We start from the raw sequence: 25,056 nt of genomic DNA, 5'->3' as shown, positions 1-25,056 counted from the left end.
GTGGATGTGGAAGAAGGAAACAGAGCTGCTGCACGTGAACTCGGTGTCAGTGAGTCGACGGTGAGACGTTGTCGACGGCAGCGCGACGACCTGACTCAACCCAAAAAGACGACAAAAGATTTCAGGGGCAATAAAAGCACACGACCCGAACTTGAAAACGTTCTTGAAGACGTGGACACCTGCAGCTTAGATTCAGGTGCGGCCTAAGTTTAAAATTTTGTTAAAATTTAGTTGATGCGGCTTATATTCAGGTGTGCTCAATAGTCCGGATTTTATCAGTCAATCAATCAATCAAACTTTATTTGTATAGCACTTTTCATACATTTGAAATGTAGCACAAAGTGCTACACATGCAACAGAAAAAATTCAATACTTTAATTAATTAGAGATTCTTCACATTATATACTGTACACGTTTTGAAGGACCAGAGTGTGAGCTGTGATGTCTGAATCTCAGCAGTACATGAACAAGCAACACTGAAATACTCTTTGTTAAACTTTATGCCGTTACTGGCCGTATCTTCATAACCAGAGTTTTGAGGGAGTATTCAAGTCCTTTAAAAGTACTCCAGTGAACGCCGGCGTAGCGCGGTGAGGGTCCCCACGTGTACACTCCATTTGGATTGGCTGCAAAACATGCTTCAAACCAGAACCCCCCATAGCAGAGCACTGCGCAGTTGGAGCCATGCGTGTCCTGGTCTTTGTCGAAAGTGGTGAATTTTTGGTTGTTGTGGATCGTTAGTGAGTCTCCTACAACAAAAGACAAAAGAAAGAGTTGATATAAATATGTGGCGCTGCGGCTGAGGGGTTAAAGTATAAGGGGGTATAATAATAATTCATGTTATAACCAGTGTTGGGGAGTAACGGATCACATGTGCCAGCATTACGTAATCAAAGTACAAATTATGAGTTACTGTTTCAAAGAGTGGTAATTGGATTATAGTTACTTTGCTGAAATAAATGGATTACATGGTGATATTTTCCTGTTTTCACATTTTGTGCTACATCTCATTTATTTATGGGCCTGGTCAAGCAGAAGTAACAACAAGGCCAAAAATTCAATTTAATGCATCTGATATAAAAATGTATTGAACAGATACATATGTACTCTAGTTTATGAAACTGTTGACCTTTTTTCTGTACCATTTTTGGTTCTAAAGTTACATATGTTTTAAACAGACCATGTATGAAACAAGACCTGCAAATCATGTAAATAAATGGATGTATTTCATCATATCTTGTGTTATTCCATCTTTGAACGGTTGATGAAGGTACATGATTTTTCAAAAAAAATTATTTAAAATTATAAAAAAGTAGCTTGGAAGGACTGACATATTTTATAGAAATAGTTTCCTTTCATTTTGAAGTAATATTAAAGTATTCAGAAGAAAAAAGTTGACAAATTATGTAAAATCATGCACCTTCTACTTGTTTGCACAATTTTCCCTCCGTTACTTTTCCCTCCGTTACCATGACCTTTCTTAATAAAAAATCTCATGACTCAAAAAGTAAGAGGTTTTTCAACCTAATCTTGTACCATATGGTAGAAAAGTATATGAAGCAAATATTCAAACCAGTTTGTTAAGGATATGTAAGTGAGAACTGCTAGTTATGACTTGGGCTCAACAGACAATTTGAAGAGAACAAACATGAATTTTCAGGATGTGGTTGTTATATTCATGTAGTTTTAAAAAGGCATGACAATATCAAGTAATCCAAAGTATTCAGATTACGTTGCTCACTTTAAGTAATATAATGGATTACTTTACAAACTACATTTTGTTGTATGTAATCTGTAATCTGTAGGAGAATACATTTTAAAAGTCACCTTCCCAACACTGGTTATAATATTGTTCCCTCATCAAAAACATGCCTGACTTAGTTCGGGCAGCAAAGGGCACTCAGACTGTCAAAAACAAAACGTATTAAAAGAGCTGCATATGGAAACTACATATGTTATGTGTTGGCAATTAAAACCCCGTAGAAGTGTAACACACCCTTTTTTGTTTTGAAATGGGGAGCTGAGGCGTTGCTGTGCTGAGTTTGCATGTTCTTCCTGTGGGTGGATAGTTTTCTTGCATAGTGTATTAGTGTATTATAATACTGGAACTAATGTATGCCAGTGACACAATAACGCTAAAGCAGGATTATCCCACCAAATATTCTGAATGTGCAATATCGTTAAATAGCACGAGCTGCAGAAAAATAAATAGCCGACTGAAACACTTAGTACTTAGTTTTTTAGTTTCTATTATGAGTCTGAAATAAGTATTCAACCCTCTACAGCTCAAATCTCACTGTATTACAGAAAAAATAAATAACAAAAGTTCCTCACTGGTACAAAGAAAACATGATATATACACACACGACGAAGACTGACGCCCAAAATTATTGTTCCGTCTCACATATTGAACGAAACGCAGTGACAGCACACCGTAGGGGCAGCATGTATGTCTACGGAGGAATGTTCAGCAGTTGCCATGGTGACACAACACACATATTATCAAACTCAGCCTGTTAAGTTTTAAGATTGTATAAAAAACTCACACATTTGAGTTTTTGATTCTCAACAAAATTGTAAGAGTAACTAGTCGAAAAACTGTTGGCTAATGCTACTTATCTAATGTCAATATATCGTATGGTTTAATGTGTTTAAGTATCGATATCGTGGGCTGCTGTATCAATATACAATATACAATATGCAATATATATCGCCAAAAGTAGTTTTTGGGTTATTTTACTAAAGTATTGTGTTACAGCGCTACAGTTTTGTTGTTCGTTTAGTGCAGAGGTGCTCATACTTTTTCAGCAGACGAGCTACTTACAAAATGACCAAGTCAAAATGATCTACAAAGCCAAGCAAACTGCACTGAAACACTCTGTGCCCCTTTTTTGGACCCTGACCCACAGTTTGAGAACCTCTTCTTTAAAAGAACTTCCTCTGGCACTTTACACAAAACTGTGAAAAAAGTGAAGGAAGATTTTTAAACCTGTTCTTTAACGTGTCAAACTGGAGTTTCATTCTTTTCTGGTTTTGCAGTGATATTTACCAGCCTCTGCACATTTACCAAACCAAACACACATCGTGACAAACACAGATGCATTTGTGCACTTTTGTTAGACAAACTTCAGCCAAATGTGGCAGTAGGTCTGTTCTGTAGATCCGCTCTATGCTGTAGACCTGCTTTGTGCCAACACTGGAACACAAATTTAGACTGGTTTTTGCTTCACGTTTGGTCTCGCTCTTCTAATCAGCCGCACTGTGGGAGGGGCTTGTGTTCGCTGTACGCAGGAAGGAGCGAGAGCGTGAAAAGGCGAGGGGCGGCGTGCTGACGTGAGGCAGATGGACAGGTAGGATGTTTAGGAAGTTGAACCTGCCCTGTGATGCACGCTGGTACACGAGGGCACACGCTGTCGCAGACGAGCCGTGCATAGGGAGCGTGTGTGTTTGTGATGCGCCGTAGAGTCTCCGCGGGTTTCAAATGAGCGCACAGGCTGCACTGAGACGCCCCACACGCTCCTGCACCCGCTACAAGTTTATTACCAACAGCAGCGGCCGTAATGAAATATGATCACACTTGTTGAGTGTCAGACCTCGAGTGAGAGACAAGACCGAGTCCAAACGCGATCGAGTCCGAGACGAGACGCAGCGATCTACCCACACGACCTTGGCGATCGTCTGGTAGATCAGGATCGACGTATTGTGCGCCCCTGGTTTAGTGGAAGGAAACTCGTTTATGCGACACATTTGACATTTTCACTGTTTTGATGATTAAAATGTTTGTGTTTCATATGAACTTTGGACAAGAAGTGTCTTTTAGTATCGCAGCCTTTACTTTTTTCTTGAACCGAATCGAATTGATTTGAAATAAAGTGCACTGTATCAAGAGTTGTATCGTATCGTGGCCTGTGTATCGAGGTATGTATCGTATCGGCGACTTCTTAATGATACCCAGCCCTGTTGTTAATGCTAGTCAGCTATTTAGGAGAGACTTGTTTAACTCTTCCCCCTTGGATGCCGACTAGGAACAACCTGTACATATATGACTAGAGCTGCCCATAGAGCGCAATTGCATTAAAAAAAAAAAAAAAAAAAACGGACTTCCACGATTGTAAATGATTTTCACCCTCATGAACTTCATTGAAACACAGACATATTTGGTATCTCTGGAAACCTTAGACACTGAACTCTTCATTTCTGGATGTTTAAATGTGATTCTACTCATTTACAGGTTTATAACAGCTCACTGAAAATGAGAGTTTACCTGGTCAGGGGCAAAATCAAAAACAAGCAAGCTACATTCAGCATCTGATATATGCATGTTCTGAGTACTATATTCATTTAAAAAAAAAAAAGTAAAAATATATTTGTCTAAGTATTTCAACAGATTTCATATCATAATTTCATGAATTTCATAATAAAACTCTTCCTCGTCAAAGCGTGTCCAGTATTTGTCATCTTGGTTACTTTCTCTTGTGCAGAGCTCCACGTAAGCATTTGTTTCTGTGGCAATTCTGTCATACATCTCATCTTGAAAAAAAAGACGGAAATATTTGAAAGGACTCACCTGAGAAACATCCAGATTTCAGGACAGTTTTGGTCGATAATCCAGTATAAAGTCCCTGATAGTTTGTTGGGATATCGCAGGACTCCATACAGACTAGAGATGCGCGAATGGGCTATTTTTTCATCTGCAACCGCGACACAAAACTCATCATCCGCCCACTATCCATTTGCACCCAAGGTTTTGACCAATTTTCAAAACCGCACTCGCCCGCCATCCGCGATTGATTTTAGATTTTAGAACAATCATATAGCAAACAAACTAAGGAGCCTCGATAAAAATGGAAACTCTATAGCTCATTCATTCCAAAATTCGCTCAAAGTGCATGTTTGCATTCTTAATTGTCCGTAACAAAACGCCGCTCGTTGCTCAGGGTTTAACTCCCTGTTCGGAGCCTCACCGTGAGTGCTTGGGCTCAATAAACGCGCCAGTTTGTTGCTCAAGAATCGTGGCTTTATTTGCCTTGATGCACTAAATAACAGGACAACTGCTTCCTGACTCGCTCCGGTCGCCTTCCGACCGTTCAGTTCACATACAGAAAAACACAGACACCTGTACGATGCGCGGGCCCATTCAAAAACTGTCACTGTCTGAAATTCCGTCGCTATCACCGTTTTCCACTTTATAATCAACTTCATCATCACTTTGAAATCTATAAAAGTCACTTTCTCGAAACTTATCCATAAAATATGTCCACTCCTCATTATTTGTAAAACTGTGCACCGCAATCTTTCCGTTTGCTCGTGTTTCGTGTTGTGTTTTTTCCAGAAGCTACAATCGCCACTACTTCGATAAACTTCGGAAAAAATCGGCAAAAACATATCCTTGAATCCTATTGGTCAGCCTAGTGTGGGTTGTAGTGGCCCCCACCTATCACAACCTCTGTTTACATGTGGAAAACAAGAACTGCTTCTAATGGTCGTCAAATCACGTCCTTAGTGATACAGCAGAGGTTTCAAATCACGTCATTAAGGAAACAAGGGGGGTCGTCAAATGTCGTCTTCATGGGGGAAAGAGTTAACGGTACAAAAGCAGCTCACGTGTTGTAGTTTCATCTAAATCTGTATTTTATGGTCAGATTGTCTTAAAATAAGTCTAACTTGTGTAACCGAGCTTCAGACAGAGGAGTGCCTCAGTTAGCTGCAGACGATGTTGATGGCTTCAGCTGCAAAGTGTTAATAGTAATTCTCCTGACAGGAAACCCCACCCCCCCCGGTGTTCTACCTGCCGCTCCTTTGACAAATGTCCCCACACTGAGCCTGTATCCGTCCGACTCTGGTCCAACAGCGAAAGAGGAGTAACATGCATAAACCGCGGTCCCGTCGAAGTCCTCCATGTCCACTCTCAGTTCATAGGCTTTTCCCTTTGTCATTAAATGCATCGCCTCCAAACCTGGGAAAGAGGGTTGGAAAATAAGGGACAGTTTTATTCAAGGGTAATCTTCTTTGAGGAACATGCTTGTTTATTTTTAGTAGCAGCATATTAAAAGCAGAAAGGACCACATTTACCATGATTCTTTGCAGCAAGTATTGCCAAAATGAAGAAATTGCTGTAATTAAGTGTGACTGATTGCAGTGACGCAGTGGTAAATTCTTCACCCACACGTCAGATGTTTAATCCCAGCTCCTACTTCTGTTTTTGTGTCGGTCAGCAAGACACTTTAGCCTTGTTATCTCTACAAGTCGACTGGTCTGTGAGTCCAAATCCCCAGAGCTACATGCGTTCAGTGTTTAAACTATTGTGTCTCTGGTATGTTCTTTAAAATTCACTGGCCAAATAGGCGAGTTTCATTGTTGACAAAAGCGTGCGTTGCATGCTGGGAATTATTTTGTTCGGCGGCAAGAAACACTAATTCAACATGATGGACGGAGCGAAAAAGCACGTAAAGGGTATTGATCCTGGTTATTTATCCACTCTAACGGCAGAGGACCCAAGACCATTTGACCAGAAATTGGTCATAAGCATCGACGGAGAGAATCACCCTTTTCAACCCCGACAAAACCTGGACCAAACCAAATTTCTGGTCAGAATCGCCAACTACCTGGACAAATATTCACTTGGGCGATATCCACAATGACTTGGTGGAAACTCCTGGGCCATTCACAGCAGAAAAGATGAAAACCTCCAAGAGTCTCGATGTGTTGTTGAACTTGTTGGAGTCCACGGTTTGTTAGGATCTTCTACGTTTGCTCTGCGAATGTTTGAAAGCCGTTTAATTCACCGTTAGCGGTTCTTTTCACTCAGAATACGAAAAAGACATTTTCCTTCTTCCGTGCTTCTATTTGTGCATCCGATAATGCAGCAGGAATTTACCATTATCGGGGATAAATACGTGAGGTTACGCACTGTGTTTGACCGCTACCATGTTTCTTGCCTCCGACCAAAATATTTCCCAGCATGCAACGCGGGCTTTTAATAACAATGACGTCAACTGAAACTCGCCTATAAAGGTACAAATTATGATAATAATAAATCCTACTTGTTTAAAATATGTAGTGAGCAAATTTCAATAAAAATACAATACAATAATATATATCTTGACAGTATTTAGGGAGTTTTACAAGGATAATTTCACGTTCCCTACGTATCACTGTAGCATAAAAACACATTTGGTGTCCTTGCTTACCGAGCCAGTACTCGCCACCAGCAGATCCAAACCCTGTCTTGTACTGGTCCCATTTCCTGAAGAAATTCAATGTGCCGTCCATTCTCCTCTGAATGACCTGTTATAACAGAGGCTATTAGACAAACATCACTCCAAACACTTTTTCTGTAACACACTTAAATCAGCTATTGATACTTTGCAGCTGAAACTGTTACTTAAATCCATTTTGGGTTTTTTCTTAAGCCTTAGATTTTAAAACTTACACCCCCAGTGTGATTAAAAGTACTTTCCAAAGTACTGATAAGAATAATGTCCACATGAGTCAGTTAAATTTGCAGTGTAGTTCACATTTAAACAAAATCTTGTCATTTGTAAAGTTATTTTTTCCTTACATCCCCTGTATTCAAATCACTTTTACTCAGTCGATCTAGTTTTGTTTTGAAATGAATGTTCAAAATCCAAAATAATCCCTACTCTCCCTTATATTAGTGGTCCTTGAGCCCCAGACTTACTGTCCATTTGGCAGCAGAGTCTGTGGCATCTTCTCCCATGTCGCAGTAAACTTGCAGAGCAGAGGTCGGTCCGGCCGGGTAAATGGTGTAGACGCCGTTTTGGCCTGATCCAGATTTGTAGACGTCGTCGCAGTCAAAGGGCAGCGGAGACTGAAGAGCCACTACAGGCAGCAGCAGCACTAACACGACTCTGAGCTACAGAGAAAACACTCCAGATTAATCTCTGCGCGTAATGCATGTCACAAAAAAATCTTCTGTCTTGTTTTTATTAGACTGTAGTGAGTATCGTATATTTCTGACTATAAAACGCACCAGATTATAAGGCGTAATATCAATAATGTTGAATGCTCTCGTCTATTTTCATACATAAGGCGCACCGGATTAAAAGGAGCATTAAGCGAAACAAACGGACGACACTTGAGACTGATCCTTAGCCCGGGCATCCATGAGCCATCGGTAGATCCTGGCATAATTCGCTCGGTGTTGCCTCTCTGTCTTGGTGAATCGGGTGGATCATTTAAATTTGTTTTTTTAATTTCCTACGACGAGGACTCAAATATACATTGAGTAATAATGTGTTTAATGCAGCTTTGTGCACCTTTGTTTATAGTTTACAAAAATAAAACTTAAAACCACATGGCCCATTTGCATAAACTATAAGCGCTGAAAAATCTCACTCGCTCCTTGTGCTCTGATGCGTTCAGCTTCTGTCGGGCTAAAGGACACGACAATCCATCACGCGGTGCCTCTTCGTAATTTACCAAAGTCGCACTAAAACATTTTGACAGATTTTTGAGCACCGTGTATCACATAAAATCAGTTCGAGGTCTGTAAGCACAACCAGAATTAATACATAAGGCGCACTGTCGATTTTTGGGAAAATTAAAGGATCTTAAGTGCGCCTTATAGTCCAAAAAATACAGTAAATATTTGTACTAATCCCAATCTACATCACGAATAAATACATTAAAGCAGTATGCCACTTTTTAGCGCCTAAACAAACTGACTGACAAATGTAAAAACGTGTCTGAAGAAGTTTTAGATGTCATCCATGCATGTTTGAGCAATTTAGCGATCTCTCCCAGGCCCTGTTCAAACTCTCCTTCTGTCCAAAACTCACCGTGTGCAGTTTTGTATCACGCTTTTGTATATTTATGCAAAACTGTCATGTGGGAGCATTTATTTGTGATGTAAATTGGGATTAGTACAAATATTTACCGTATTTTTTGGATTAGGATTTTTGGATAAGGCGCGCTGTCGATTTTAGGGAAAATTAAAGGATCTAAAGTGCACCTAATAATCCAAAAAATACGGTAAATATTTGTACTAATCTAAATCTACATCACAAATAAATACATTAAAGCAGTATGCCACTTTTTAGCGCCTAAACAAACTGACTGACAAATGTAAAAACGTGTCTGAAGAGGTTTTTAGATGTCATCCATGCATGTTTGAGCAATTTAGCGATCTCTCCCAGGCCCTGTTCAAACTCTCCTTCTGTCCAATGCTCCCACACGACAGTTTTGCATAAATATACAAAAGCGTGACGCAAAACTGTACACGGTGAGTTTTGGACGTACATAGAAGTGAAATATCAATGTCAAAATAACAATCGAAAACACTTAAAACACTTACCATCATTGTGTGTTTTGTCAGTTGAAATAATTCAGACTCTCATGCTTTATATAGACCAATGCACTACATTACAACAGCCTGAAGTTTTTACGTTTAATATTTAACAGCACTTTGATAAGGATTGTTTTTATGACCTAGTTCCACTCTGTTTTTGAGTGTGTTACGACACTTGGGCTTTTCACAAATATCTCCAAACCGGATTCAACAACTGTCCATTATTACAGTAAAAATAAACTAAAATCGTCCCACTAATATTTAATTCTTCTTGCATTATTGATTATCTGTATATTGCTGCGTTTCAGATGAGATTATTATATTGATGCCTGTGTTTTATGTTACGTATGGAGGATAGGAAAAATATTATACTTTGATGAATATGAATAAACAAGCTAAAGAACCTAGTCAGAAACAAAAATGATTAGGTTCAACGTTTCCGATATGTTCGATATTTTTTAAAAATATAATCGACATGAAGAATTCCTCTAGAATCTGTGGTTGAAGGTTGAATTTGTCGACGATTTAAAGTGCATATGACAGGTTGCTTTCCAAATTTCACTAAAACATTTTGAAAGATTTTGCTTACTTTGGTTTCTATGGTTTAATAATTTTGGTAAAGTTTAGAAATTTACTTTGGGGTTGGACCAAGTACCGTATTTTCCGTACTATATATGTCGCTCCGGAGTATAAGTTGCATCAGCAAAACAACAAAAAACATATATAAGTCGCCTTTTTGGGGAAAATGTATTTTATAAAATCAGAGACCAGGAACCGACATTTCATCTTGAAAGTTAAGTTCTACTAAAAACAACAGAACAGAGAACAACAGGCTGAATAGGTGTTAATATGTTAACGTAACATATTAACAGTTCTTCAGATAATTATGGCATAAACAATAGAACATAAGTTTACCAAACTCACGATCTGACTCCATATCACAAAATTGTGCAAACAAGTTGAAGGTGCATGATTTTGCATAATTTGTCACTTTTTTCTTCCAAATACTTTAATATTACTTCAAAATGAAAGGAAACTATTTCTATAAAATATGTCAGTCCTTCCAGGCAAATTTTTATCATTTTAAATAAAATGTTTTTGAAAAATCATGTACCTTCATCAACAGTTCAAAGATGGAATAACACAAGATATGATGAAATACATCCATTTATTTACATGATTTGCAGGTCTTTCAAATCTGGGAAATAATTTTTGTTCCATGTTTCATACATGGTCTGTTTAAAACGTGTGGAACTTTAGAACCAAAAATGGTACAGAAAAAAGGTCAACAGTTTCATAAACTAGAGTACATATGTATCTGTTCAATACATTTTTATATTAGATGCATTAACTTGAATTTTTGGCCTTGCTGTTTACTTCTGCTCGACCGGGCCCTAGTGTAGAACATCTCACCACACACACACATTCAGAACACCCCCAGCATGATGATGTCACTGCAAACTATCAATCCATGCATCTTTGTGCTTGTGCGCAGATCGTGTACGTCGCTCCGATGAAGGCCCTGGCCGCCGAGATGACCAACTACTTCAGTAAACGCCTGGAGCCTCTGGGCATCGCTGTGAAGGAGCTGACCGGAGACATGCAGCTCAGCAAAGGGGAGATCCTACGAACTCAGGTACGCACTCACCGATTATACTAATGCAGGGCTGCCGTCGACTGAACACACTCTCGGTCGACTAAAGACACGTCCTGCCGATCAGTTCAGTGACCAAAAAGGGGCTAAAGCTCTCTGTACTTTTACACAGTGTTTCCCGTAGACTTTGTTAAGATTATGGCGGCACAAATCATTTTTATTTGATTATTCTTTAAATGTGCACTGTGCAGCTTTTCAGGTTGGGGGTCCTTCACATGTTTGTCTCTATGGATAAATCATTGCTCTGTCTGTCAGCTCTACTTTACATTTATTCAATAATAAGTGGATTTATGGCTCAAAAATACCAAGAAAAACGGGTATTGTGACCACTCCACAGATCTGAGCTGTGACTTGGTCTGCTTCTGTCTCCCTGAAGATAGAAAGGTTTAATTCCGCACTGTGAAACACTCCAGACAAAGCAATAACATCCCCGTGGCGACAAGCATTTGACGGGCCCTCCACCAGAAAAGTTACACAATGCACCTTTAAGCAGTCAGTTATGACCAGTGTAGTCGCTTTCATAAGTTAATGATAAAACTGTAACACTTTATAATAACTACATCTTATTTAGCCTTAATAAAGCATGAACAAAGAATTAATTAATAATGATTCACGCTTAGTAACTACTTAATTAGTACCTGAATTAGCACTTAACTTGCACTTAATTCACCTGTGCTGTAAATACTTACTCATAAGTATTTCTTACTTAATTACTCATGAACTAACCATTTGTGTGTGCATTTGTAAATGTATATTTAAGTACAAATTTGAGCATTTATTAATGATTAGTAAACCATGAGAGAATGATTTACTAGTAATGCATTATTGTTTCTTTGGAATTTGACCAACCTTAACAAATGCTTGATAAAACATAATTAGTCTTCACTTTAGAAAAGCTCTCAGAAAGACTTAACTAACAGATAACAGCTGCCTGAATGATCATTGCATTGCATTATTAGTAAATCATTCTCTCATGGCTTACTAATCATTAATAAATGCTCAAATGTGAACTTAAATATGCATTTGTAAACATGCAAATGGTTCGTTCATGAGTAATTAAGAAGTATTTAGTTACTATTTACAGCTGTGATAAACACCGCAGAACATTAACAATATTTTAATAGAAAATATAATGAAAATATTTTAGTAGAAAATCAGCCGAGGGCCAGATTAAAGGTCTTGGAGGGCCAGATCCAGCCCCCGAGCCGTATGTTTGACACCTGTGTAATAAAAGAAGGTGAAATTTAGCTGTACCTATATGTTTGAGCAAAATTTGTCTTATCCCAGTCCAGATATAACCAACTCTTGAGGTCAAAATAAGTTTGCCGTGAGCTGTCCGGATCTAATCAGGAAGCATATTTGAGTGTTGTTAGTTTTACCGTCGCGCTCTGGTCTCTGGGAGTTGTGAAAAGTGCTTATAAACTCGTCTTGGTGAATAATTAGGACGGTCTGAATGCATAAGGTAAGCGAGGAATAACTCTGGACAAACCCTTTTAAATGAACCAGCTCCGGTAAGACGCCCCGAAGGACCAATTTCTCATAGGAAAAATAGTTGGACGATATTTCTTTTCTAAGCCGTAGATCTTCTTTGACGACAATGAGGTGAGAAAATGGTACTTTAAGCCGTGTTTGAGTAACACATGTATGAAGCAGAGGTGGTTCCTGAAAGGAGAGACGGAGAGAATGAAATGCATATCTATTTAATCCAAACGGGGGTGGATTTGAGATATGGCGCAGTTTAAAGGGAAAGTTTATAAGCTGCACGGGACTTAAGGAGAGAGGGAACAGAGTAGGAGAGAGAGAAAGAGGACAGAGAGGTAGTGAAAGAAAAAAGAGGGAGAAAAATGATGTCAGGAGAGAGAGGGGCCATGAAAGAGAGCGAGGAGATAAATAGATAGATAGATATCGTAATTTCCGGACTATCGAGCGCATCTGAATATACGTCGCATCAACTAAATTTGAACTAAACTGTACATCTATAGGCCGCGTCTCAATCTAAGCCGCAGGTGTCCGCGTCTTCAAGAACGTTTTCGAGGTCGGGCCGTCTGCTTTTATCGCCTCCGAAAGCTTTTGTCGTCTTTTTGCGTCGAGTCGGTTCGTACGGAAGCCGAGAGGGGTCACGACAAACGCAAACGCCGCAACAAATACAAATGCGACAACACAACAAAAAGCCACAACAAACCAAAAAAAGCCACAAGGGAAGTGACCGCGGGACTCTATTTTAATGCAGACGCCGCAACAAATACAAACGCCACAACACAAACGCAAAAGCCGCAACACGTCAAAAAGCCACAACACGTCAAAAAGCCACAACACGTCAAAAAGCCACAACACGTCAAAAAGCCACAACACGTCAAAAGCCACAACACGTCAAAAAGCCACAACACGTCAAAAAGCCACAACACGTCAAAAAGCCACAACACGTCAAAAAGCCACAACACGTCAAAAAGCCACAACACGTCAAAAGCCACAACACGTCAAAAAGCCACAACACGTCAAAAAGCCACAACACGTCAAAAAGCCACAACACATCAAAAAGCCACAACGGAAGTGACCTCGGGACTCTATTTTCCGACGGACCGATCAAGCGGCAAGTAAAGAAGAAGAACTACAACGTGAAACGAATAATGATAAAACAATAAATTACTTTTACTTATATTTACAACTTCTCCGTTCCTTTACTTTTCACGTTGTAGTTCTCTAGCTGAGTGACACGACCGAAAATATCGCACAGTGTACGCCCGGCATTATAAGATCACCTCCTCTGTAAACATGATTTTAGCACATCAGTCATGAACAGATACGTTGACTTTCAGCAGTTCAAATATTAAATATCAGTAGAAATCAATGTTTGTTTTAATTGTCTTTTAAAATAGTCCAGTGAGGAAATAGATTTGAGAGTCTGGGCTAAATTATTCCAGAGGGTCAGCCCCCTGAACTTGAGTGCTCTTTAATTTGTGGATGTTCTGCACAAGGGAAGATAAAAGTCTCTGCAGTGCCTCGTAGGACAGGGATGAACATCTGAAGAGTTGTACATAAAAAGTTGCTAGAACATTGGACAAATAATGCACGTACTTATATATGATACAGACAAATACAATTGATGTTTACATTAAATGCTGTCAGAATATTGTATTTTCTGAAAGACGGAGCGAGGTTGAGAGAAAGAGGGAAAGAGAGGAGAATAGATACCGTATTTTCTGGACTATAAGTCGCTCCGGAGTATAAGTCGCATCAGCAAAACAACAAAAAACATCAACAAACTAGAAAAGCACTCAGAGAGCGCAGACCTCCGCCAAGGACTACCCCCATTTTTTATATAAATTGCGATAAAATCAGTCTTCTGGATCAGATCCGGATCAGCCTTTGGAATATGAAAGAGGATCCCATTGTCCATCCCTGAGTCAAATTTCATGGGGTTTGGTCAATAATTAACCAAGATATTGAGAAACAAAATTTTTGGCCCCATTTACCACAATGTTAACTAAAATTTCAAAGTGATCCAGAATCCAGGATTTCTTCCGGATCACCCCCAAAATGAAATCAGTTCTTCCTTTTCACATTTCCAACAAATCCTGAAAATTTCATCAAAATCGGTCCATAACTTTTTGAGTTATGTTGCTAACAGACAAACAAACAAACAAACAAACCAACAAACGCCGGCAAAAACATAACCTCCTTGGCGGAGGTAAAAACATATATAAGTCGCCTTTTTGGGGAAAATGTATTTTATAAAATCAGAGACCAGGAACCGACATTTCATCTTGAAAGTCAAGTTCTAGTAAAAACAACAGAACAGAGAACAACAGACTGAACAGGCGTTAATATATTAACGTAACATATTAACAGTTATTCAGATAATTATAGCATAAACAACAGAACATAAGTTTACCAAACTCACAATCTCAGTCCAAATCACTAAATCTATTGAATTCTTTGTCCTCGGTGTCACTTCTGCGCGACCTCCGGAGATAAACCATAGATCCATGATGTAAACAGAGCACCGCTTCCTCTTCTGTGTCGCTGTCGTCAGACTCAGCATCAGTTCCAGTTAGAATTATTCCGGCCTTTCTGAATCCCGACAGGATGGTTTCAGTGTCACTGAAGTTCAGGCTTTGTTAATTCATCCAGTGACTTCCAGGAAAGTTACATTGTGCACTCCTCTGGTTGCCGTGAAGCTATGTTCTCCATCCCCGCTTTCTCCTGTGGTCCAATCTGATGGTTTCACATGTCTAGTGTGTTTCAGTCAGTTTGAACCAGTGACACTCTTTTGTTTGGACAAAGTTATCACTCACACTAAAGCAGAACTGACCCAGGACTAACCTAGGACTGATTCCAGGACTGAACAAGGAGGATTAAACCAAGACTGAACTAGGACTAAAACAGGACTAAACCAGAACTGAACCAGGACTCACGATCGGGACAGGCTTGGCAGGAGAAAGGACCGACGGAGAGCTCCGCACCTCACAGTAAGCGCGGCAATTGCCCGATCGCGCAGCACTTCAGAATCCCAACGCTAGTAATCGAACATTTATGTAAATTTGTCAAGCTGAACACATTCTGTACTGTACAAGGCACGGAGGAGATTGATTGACAGTGGTCTACAGCCAATCAGGACGCAGGGGGAGGAACACAGTACTCGCTCATACGCTGCGAGAGAGACGACTGTACTGCACTTTATAAATAAACTGGATTTGGATGTGCAGAGAAAGAGTGAAGAGAAGCTGGGGAGAGAGTGAGGGAGAGAAAAAGGCAACGAGAGGGGAGAGAGAGGGAGACTTGAGGTATATAAAGAAAGAGTGGAGAGAAGATGGGGAGAGAGATGGAAAGAGAGAGATGGGAAAACAGAAAGAGAAAGAGAGAAACAAAATTAGGAGAGGGAATAGCTGAGAGAAAGGGAGTGAGGGAAGTATATAGAGAGAGAGATGGAGAGTGAAGAAAGAGAAAGTTAAAGTAAAGAGAGAGCGAGAGTTGGTGATAAAGAGAAAGCGTGAAAGAAGAAGAGGGAGAGAGAAAGAAAGAAAGAAAGAGAGGGATTAAGAGCGAGGAGACGTGACAGGGAGGTAAAGAAGACAGACGATACAGAGGCAGAAATGGAGAGAAAAAGAGAGAGGCTGGAGAAGAGAAAGACACGAGAAAGAGAGAGAAGACGGGGCTATGAAAGAGGCAGAATTGAGAAAGAGAAGGATTGAGAGAAAGGGAGGAATAAAGAGACAACGCCAACGTGAGGAGAGAAAGATAAATAGTGATGGGAGTAGAGGGAGAGGGACAGAAAGAGAGGGATTAACAGAGGAGAGAGAAAGAGATAAAAGACAGAAAGATAACGTGAAGAGAGAGAGTTAGATGGCAAAGAGAGCGTGAGGGAGAGAGACAGAAAGAGAGGGATTATAGAAATGTAGGTGAGAGGGAGAGAGATACAGATAGAAAGGAGGATGGAGAGATAGAAGAGAGAAGAGATTGAGGAAAGGAGAAAGAGTAGAAGGATAGTGACGGTAAAAAGGTGGGGCTTAGTTCCAGAAATGAGGCCAATTCCAGCTCAGAGTGAAGGTTCTTTTCAGGTTGTGTGGAGAGATTGCACAATGATCAGTCAATGTTCACTAAACCGCTGCAAAAAAAAGGACCATAATCTGAATATTTACCATCACTACGTTTCACTTTTTTGTTTACTCATCAGCACGTTTTATAATGTGTCTTATCGCGAACAAAATTACGTAATAGTGATGTTTTTCTAGTGCGGTTTTCAAAAAGGTTCAGTGTCACTTTTCTGGTGGAAGACATTTGTAACGTTTACACGAGAGCTTTAATTCCAAATTAGGGATGGACATTTGATTACATTTTCTTAATCAATCGTCGGGAGAATTAACGATCGATTATCGACTAATCATTAACGTTTTTAGATTAAAATATCATCATTATTATTATCTGCGTTTCTAATCTGCATAAATAAGTTCAACTTTATGACATATAAACTGTAACGACTCTAGAGCCACATCAGCCCGTTTGACATTATAATGTGTTTAATGCAGCGTTGCGCAACTCTCACAGAAATGAAACTTAAAACTGCATCGCTAATTTGAATAAACTAAGCGAAGGAAAAAAACAGCTCTTGTGTCGCTGATGTGGCATGACTCAGGTGAATACAGGGTAGTGTGACCAGATTTGCGTTTGTCAAAACCAGGACACCGTACGGGGGGAGGGAGGTGGGGACTCGTCATCGACATTGCGCGACTCTCACCTGGTAAAACTTTTTCCCACTGGACACAGAAACATATGTGCTGCTTTGTTCACTGTGCACATGGACTCACACTTGTCCCATCTGGAACGGAAAGCGTGGAATTTCTTGTACAAGTCATCGTTAAATACACATTTGCGCTTCGGCACGTTACAGACTGACCCACTGTTTGTGTCTCGCTCCTTCTGAGTGCAGAGACACATGTACACACCTGTTTGTCCACGGACACTGACGTTTGGTCACCCTACGCTACGCACAACAACCTACAATCGGTTTCTCGATTAAAACGAATGTAATCGATGAAATTGTTAATGATCAATTATTGATTAATCGACTAAACATGCCCATCCCTATTCCAAATAAAAATCATTTAAGTCTGAATAAAAATTTGTTCCGCTTTAAAAAGATAATGTAAACACGGAATTCGGAATGAAACTTAATTCCGAAGTAAGTGGGTGGTTTATTCTGATTTTAAAGCCGAATTCATTTATTCCTCGATCGTGTAAACGTTTATTCTTCTTAAATATAATTCCGGTCGTTCGGCGCGTGCTCGTTGGGTCGCCCTTCTGACGCGATCCGGCTCCTGGCTTTGGACTTTCATCCACGTCTCTTTGGATTCGTGAACGGGATGTGGGAGTGGGCTGAGGTAGAGCAGCTGTTGACTCAGTTTGTCTTCTTCCTCTCTTCTCCGACACTCTTCCCTTCTCCTCCTCAGCCGACAGACGTAAAGTGTGATGACAGAATTCTCCAGCTGCTGTTCAATTATCATCGGAACGATCGCGGAAAAAGTTTAGATCGTGTTTGTGTCCGTGGCGTAACGACAAACCGAGATGACAGAAAAGCCGGTAGCAGCTGAAGTGTTTCTGTTTTTTTCTCGTTGACGTAAATACGTTCGTGTCCCTGTCCAGTCAGAACCCTTCCCCAAGCCCGACGCTGACGCAAACTCAGTGCTGCTCCTTGGTAAGGGAAGTCACTAAAAAGATGCAAAAAACCCAAGGCACTCACTGGTTAAAATAAAATGCCTTTATTAATGACAGCAACCCATTTAATCTGCGGGTACAAGAATTGATCACAACTGAAAATTGATCACAAACCAGACTCTTTACAAAAAGGAAACTGGATTGTAAAACTCAAAACAGTGTGAAACCTACTGGATTTAAAAATTACAGGCAACAAAATATCCTGGGCTCAATGAAGATTATGTACAAAAAGATATTTTTGTACATAATGGTTTTTTTTATATACCCTACAACTGGCATGTCCAAACTATGGCCCGTGGGCCAAATGCGGCCCTCAGACAATTTTTTTTCTTGGCCCTCAGACTTCCAGGTTGGCCCAAATTACATTGTACCAGTTAAAAACGAGCTTTATTCTGCAAGTTTTTTTGAAAATCTACTTTGATAAAGTTCATATTTAACATTTAGTTTGTGGTTTTAAGGATCTTAGCATGAATAAGTCTAATTAAGTAAGTCTATATTTATATAGGGTTTTCGCAGACATTTTCTGTCCCCAAAGACGCTTTACAGAGCATTATTCAGCATTATTCATTCACTTTATACCCTGGTGATGGTAAGCCACTATTGTAGCCACAGCTGCCCTGGGGCACACTGACAGAAGCGCGGCTGCCATGCCAATCTGCGCCATCGGTCCCTCCGACCACCACCATCACTCACACACACCACTTTCATACTAGGCAATGTGGGTGAAGTGTCTTGCCTAAGGACACAATGATTGAATTGATTGTATTTAACTGACCTTGACTATCAACTGTTCTGGAGACCTGTAGCATGTTTTGGGAATAAAGGACTGATGACTGATTCTAACATGTTAAACCTGCACATATTTCAATTATTCACTGTATTGTGCATTAGTCTACGGCCTTCGATCGGCCCTCTGCTTCATCTGTGTTTAGATATGTGGCCCTGGATGAAAAAAAGTTTGGACACTCCTGCCCTACAATGTCCCACAGGTCTAAGACTTCATCTTGTGGTGTTATTAGGTGTTGTCCACAGGTGAAACTCCACTCCTCCTTTTCCAGGTGGAGCAGTCCTATTGGTAGGTTTCTTATATTTAATTCGCACAGTTTGCTCTCAATTCTGTTTGTCCCCTGAGGATGTCATGGTTCATGTTTTGTGGTCCTTGTTTTTGCTTATTTTGATCTCTTTTTCCTGGAGTGTAGTGCGCCTTTAGTGTTTTATTTTGACATTTGTCCTGTCAGCTTTTAGTTTGGAGTTTTACTTCCTGTCTTGATTGTTTGCCCCGCCCTAATGTGTTTCACCTGTGTCTGTGTGCGTTTATACCCCGTGTTCTCCTCTGCTCTTTGTTGGTCCATTGTCTCTGTCAGAGTTTCTCCGTGTCTCGTGTCATGGCAGTTTAGTTCAAGTTTTGGATTTTTTTTTTTGGATTGGTCATTAGATACTTTGAAGCAGTCCTGCGTTTTTGGGTCCTCCCTCTGTTTTTACGTGACAGAGGAAAGGCATAGGCTGAAACGCGTCGGGACTTTGTAAGTTGTCCATTAAGACATGCCGTAAATGAATAAAGGCATTTTATTTTAAAAAGTGAGTGCCTTGGGTTTTTTGCATCTTTTGTCTGTATATTTGTTCTGATACAGCTCAAGATCTTTCCAACCCGGGCTCAGACACCACGCGGTCCAGTCTTCCGTATATTTTCAAGTATCGAGAGGAGTAGGCGTTGCCAACGGACGTGTACAAGTTTCGATACGAGCTTTAGTATCAATTAGTCTCTGATTTTCGATACTTTAACAACCCTCTTTGTTATCAGCATGCACAATGGGCCTCCCTTTAAAGTGCATATATTTCGTTTTGGCTCTTCGCGGTAAAATATTGCGGTCCAGTCTTATCCCTTAATTCTGTGTGCTAAAGAACAAAGCCGTCGTAATGGACAGAGTTGAGGCCCTTAAAAGCACTAAAGGCAACTTAAAAACCCTCATTATAAAGTATTATTTGAATGTCAGGCTGCGGTGAATCAGCACTTACTGCAAAAGTTCTCACAGTTTCCGAGCGTTTGCAGCTTGAGTAATTAGTCACAGCGTGCAGAGAGAGATGGAGAAGAGAGAGGAGAGAGGGGGAGGAGGGAGAAAGAATGGAGAGAGGGAGGAGGAGGAGGGAGTAATGGGGAGAGGAGAGATAGAGACACATGATGATGGGAGAGAAGAATGAAGGAAGAGGAAGAGAGGAGAGTGCGACAGACAGTGGACAGTGAACAAATAAGGCAGAGAGAGTTACACAGAGAGAGGGAAAGAGAAAGAGGCGGAGAGAAGAGAGAAGGTGGTATAACACAGAGAGCGTGGAGGTAGAGAGAGGCAGAGGGAAAGAGAGAGGAACGCAGAAGGAGGTAGAAAGAGGCAGAGACTGGAGTCATTATCTCTCGAGGTGTGAGTGGCTGTGATTTAGCGTCTCTGCACAGGAAGCTCATCAGGGCCCAGTCAGCTCAGGTAACTCCACTCGGAAATGATGTGGGAAAATGCTAAGGCCGCGAGGTTGTGTAAGACTTCAACTTCTTTTACACTGCAAAAAACAGGACCGTGTTTTTTGGACGACAAGTCGCACGAGCCAAAAAATGAGTAATGAAGAAGAAAAAAAAACATAAGTTGCGCTTTTTGGGGGGCATTTCATCAAAGTCAAGTTCTAGTAATAACAGCAGAACAGAGAACAACAGAGTGTTAATGTCACATATGAACAGTTCTTCAGATAAATATAACATAAACAACAGAACACAAGTTTAACAAACTCTCCATCTCACTCCATATCACTAAATCCATTCAATTCTTCATCCTCGGTGTCACTTCTGAGCAACTCCTCGACCTCCGGAGGTAAACAGAGCGCCGTTTCCTCTTCTGTGTCGCTGTCGTCAGACTCAGCATCAATTCCAGTTAGAATTATTCCGGCCTTTCTGAATCCCGACAGGATGGTTTTGGTGTCACTGAAGTCCACACTTTGTCCATCCATCCAGTGACTTCCAGGAAAGTTTCATGGTGCATCCTCCCGGTTGCCGTGAAACTGTGTTCTCCATCCCCACTTTCCACCAGTCAATCACAATCTGCTGCTCAATTACTGTTTTCGGCTGAATATGTCACTATTTGCATGAGGACAGATTTTTCTTTAGTCCTGGTTTAATCCTTGTTTAGATTTAGTTTAGTCCTGGTTTAATCCCTGGTATTCCTGTTGCTTGAAATAAGAAATAAAAAATATTACGGCATGTCTATCTATCAGAAAAGTTACATACTGCACCTTTAAAGATCCTATAATCACGGAAAACTGATTCTTGAGCTTTAATTCATGTAAGAATGTTGTTACCTCCTCAAAAACCGACCTGGAGCTGTGTTTTGTTTCATTCGCACATGTTTGAGTGACACTTTATTAATAGGCTTTCCACAGCTCCAAAGCTCAAAAAGCTCTGTTCCACTTTGTAATGTCACGAAGAAGTAATTTTCACGTTATCTTTGGTTAATCCAGGTTGAAATCATCCAAGTTATTCTAGTAAATGTAAATGGAGAATAAAAACAGGTGTAAATATTCAGGGTTTGTGCGTTAAATCCGCGTGAACGAAATAAATTGCCACTCCAGGTTTGTTTTTGATAAGAAAATAACATTATAACATACAAAAAAAATAATATAATATGGGCCCTTTAATGCAACATACATAAATTATAATAGAAATGTCCCTTTTCCGTCTAAGCAGCCAGTGACTTATTGGCCTTCTTTTGATAAATACCAAACCTGTATGAAAACCCAGTGTAAAAGATCTCACTAATCATGTTGTAACTGAGTTGGAGGTAATCGCCGGAGGAAATGTCATCGGTGTCTACAAGAGCCTGAAAATGTCTCCGGCGCAGAATTACCTCGAAGCAAAAAAAATACATCAGCGAACTGCGAGACGTAATGCGCCACAACGCTGACAGAATGTTTCAAATGTTCCTCTGTCTCTGTATCAAACAACGGCACAATAAATCACCAATGTACAGCAGCTGCCAGCGTGTCATTACTGTACCAAATAAAGGGTAGAATTATAATAAGTGACAATGCGTTTGGAAATGGATGTTTGAGTCATCATTTCATCTTTGCGGCTCTCTTTAGTGGTGGGTAGTACTCAGTTACAGTTATCGCATTTTTCGGACTATAAGTTGCACTTTTTTTTCATGGTTTGGGTGTTTCCTGCGACTTATACTCTGGTCCGACTTCTATTAAAATGTTCACACTGAAGCGGTGAGAGGTTCTAGTCTTGTGTGTGAGTATCTGCTGCTCCTGTTCCTCCTGTACCACTGTCACTTGGCTCTATTGCGCATGTCTCCTGCAGGAAGAGCCTCTGTCCTGTCTGTGTCATGTCAGTCGATCGCTCCATTACTTCTGCAAATGTAACGTTTAAAGATAAAAACAACTGAGAACACAAATGCCTCCAAAAACAATATTTTCCAGATTACAAGCTGCAAGTCGTGAAATATGCAGCCAGAAACGATAATCGAGCAGCCGAGTGAGCGAAAGTTTGGAGTGAAACTTGGGTGCATCTTGAAACTTTCCTGAAGTCACTGGATGGACAAAACCTGGACTTCAGTGACACCGAAACCATCCTGTCGGGATTCAGAAAGGCCCGAATAATTCTAACTGGAACTGATGCTGAGTCTGACGACAGCGACACAGAAGAGGAAGTGGCGCTCTGTTTACCTCTGGAGGTTGTGGAGTTGCTCAGAAGTGACACCGAGGATGAAGAATTGAATGGATTTAGTGATTTGGAGTGAGATGGAGAGTTTGTTAAACTTGTTCTGTTCTGTTGTTTTATTTTATATTTATCTGAAGAACTTTTCATATGTGACGATAACAGTCTGTTGTTCTCTCTTCTATTGTTTTTACTAGAACTTGGCTTTTAAGATGAAATGTGAGTTCCTGGTCTCTCATTTTATAAAATTCATTTCCCCCCAAAAGTTTTTTTCTTCTTCATTACACATTTTTTGGCTGATGCGACTTCTACTCCGGAGCGACTTATAGACGAGTTTCATTGTTGACAAAAGTGCGCATTGCATGCTGGGAATTATTTTGGTCAGCGGCAAGAAACACAAATTCAACATGGCGGACGGAGCTAGAAAGCACGTAAAGGATATTGATCCCGGTTATTTATCCACTCTAACGGCAGAGGACCCAAGACCATTTGACCAGAAATTGGTCATAAGCATCGACGGACGCCAAATCACCCTTTTCAACCCCGACAAAAGGTGGACCAAACCAAATTTCTGGTCAGAATCGCCAACTACCTGGACAAATATTCACTTGGGCGATATCCACAATGACTTGGTGGAAACTCCTGGTCCATTCACAGCAGAAAAGATGAAAACCTCCAAGAGTCTCGATGTGTTGTTGAACTTGTTGGAGTCCACGGTTTGTTAGGATCTTCTACGTTTGCTCTGCGAATGTTTGAAAGCCGTTTAATTCACCGTTAGTGGTTCTTTTCACTCGGAATACGAAAAAGACATTTTCCTTCTTCCGTGCTTCTATTTGTGCATCTGATAATGCAGCAGGAATTTACCATTATCGGGGATAAATACGCAAGGTTACGCACTGTGTTTGACGCTATCGTGTGTCGTGCCTCCGACCAAAATATTTCCCAGCATGCAACGCGGGCTTTTAATAACAATGACGTCAGCTGAAACTCGCCTATAGTCTGAAAAATACTGTATTTACTTTACTCCTACTCGTGTAACATATTTTGCAGTGTCACAGTACTTTTACTTTTTCAAAGCCTGATCTCGTCAGATTTCAGAAGCTAAGCGAGGTTGGGTCTGGTTAGTAATTGGACAGGAGACCGTAGGTGCCACAGTGGGGCACTTCACCCACCTTGACTAGTCTGAATGTGGGGTGTGTGAGTGGTGGTGTGGTGGTGGTGGTGGTGGTGGTGGTCAGCGAGGGCAGTAGCACAGATTGGCTGCTCTGCTCCAGTTTTTGGCTGGAGACGTAGCTCCTCTCCACTGAGAATGGAATAAGTAATGCACAAAATTGTAAAGTGATTGAGCGCTGTGTAAGACTAATGCATTGTTGTTAATCATTCTTCTTAAGTAAACTGTCAGTACGTCCATGTGAAAACCCTTTGTGTTGACAATATAAAATGATTTGAGCATTTGTGTTTCTTGTACCACTTTGTCAGAGATTATTTGTTTTTCACATTTTTTGTGTATAGCAGAATGTTTACGTTATTGAATGTGTCCTTCCAGTCACAGTCACTTTAAATCATAAATCAGATCTGTACAAACACTCATAGTATTTTACCCAAATATTTTTTACCCCTAATTGAGTCATTTTTGGAGCAATACTTTTGTACCTGTATTTAAGAAATACTATTTGTAGGTGTTGCTCTTCTCTAACTTGAACATGGTTTTCACCAGTCGTACACCGCAGTCTTTGTGTATCCTTCAGTGCAATGATTACATTTAACAAGCTAAAAGCAAAGTTTGCCATTGCTGCAATTTTGCCGATTAACATAAGCAATTTGAGCACTGAAGGAGAGGGATGAGACACAAACTTCTGAAGAATTATTTTCACAAAAAGCATTTTTAGAGCATTTTGTGGCATTTTGTCTAAAAACCCCCACAAAAAAGAAGAAAAAATCAAAGAAGCTTCATCAAGAGTTGTGTTCTGGAGAGGAGACTGTCTGCAGGATGATTCAAAGTTGATTTTGATACTAAGGCCCCGTCCACACTAGTGCGTATTTGAGTCGTTTTCGTTGTGGATGCAGTGTTCGTCCACACTAATCTGACTGAAAACGGCTCCAGAGACGGAACGATCTGATGCCGCCAGCCCCCACGAATTTATCTGAATACGGATCTAATCTGGCACTGCGTGGACACCTGAAAAC

The 25,056-nt window shown here is 40.3% G+C and overlaps 2 protein-coding genes across 2 annotated transcripts in view; one reads left to right on the top strand and one right to left on the bottom strand.

The window, feature by feature from the left end:
* ascc3 (activating signal cointegrator 1 complex subunit 3) overlaps positions 1-25,056 on the top strand; it is a 323,589-nt gene that overhangs the window by 135,018 nt on the left and 163,515 nt on the right. The window contains 1 exon segment of the mRNA XM_055163753.1: positions 10,806-10,946. Coding sequence (XP_055019728.1) covers positions 10,806-10,946 — 141 coding nt within the window.
* Positions 30-9,409, bottom strand: LOC110159125 (microfibril-associated glycoprotein 4-like). Its single transcript, XM_020923684.2, has 5 exons — positions 9,317-9,409; positions 7,682-7,876; positions 7,191-7,287; positions 5,789-5,956; positions 30-749 (listed from the first exon to the last, which is right to left on the bottom strand). The coding sequence occupies exons 1-5, from the start codon at positions 9,320-9,322 to the stop codon at positions 499-501; spliced, it is 717 nt and encodes a 238-aa protein (XP_020779343.2). The 5' UTR covers positions 9,323-9,409; the 3' UTR covers positions 30-498.

The sequence above is a fragment of the Boleophthalmus pectinirostris genome, unplaced genomic scaffold, assembly GCF_026225935.1.
Source record: "Boleophthalmus pectinirostris isolate CB_2022bp ecotype Guang Dong unplaced genomic scaffold, ASM2622593v1 HiC_scaffold_6, whole genome shotgun sequence".
Taxonomy (NCBI): Eukaryota; Metazoa; Chordata; class Actinopteri; order Gobiiformes; family Gobiidae; genus Boleophthalmus; species Boleophthalmus pectinirostris.
Note: the sequence above shows the minus strand (reverse complement) of the source record. Positions and strands in the feature narration are given on the sequence as shown.

Coding starts and splice junctions, on each gene's coding strand:
- LOC110159125 (XM_020923684.2), bottom strand. Junction 5,957..7,190: donor TGGTGGCGAGTACTGGCTCG/GTAAGCAAGGAC, acceptor CCTCTTTCCCAG/GTTTGGAGGCGATGCATTTA. Junction 750..5,788: donor ATTTGTCAAAGGAGCGGCAG/GTAGAACACCGG, acceptor CTTTTGTTGTAG/GAGACTCACTAACGATCCAC.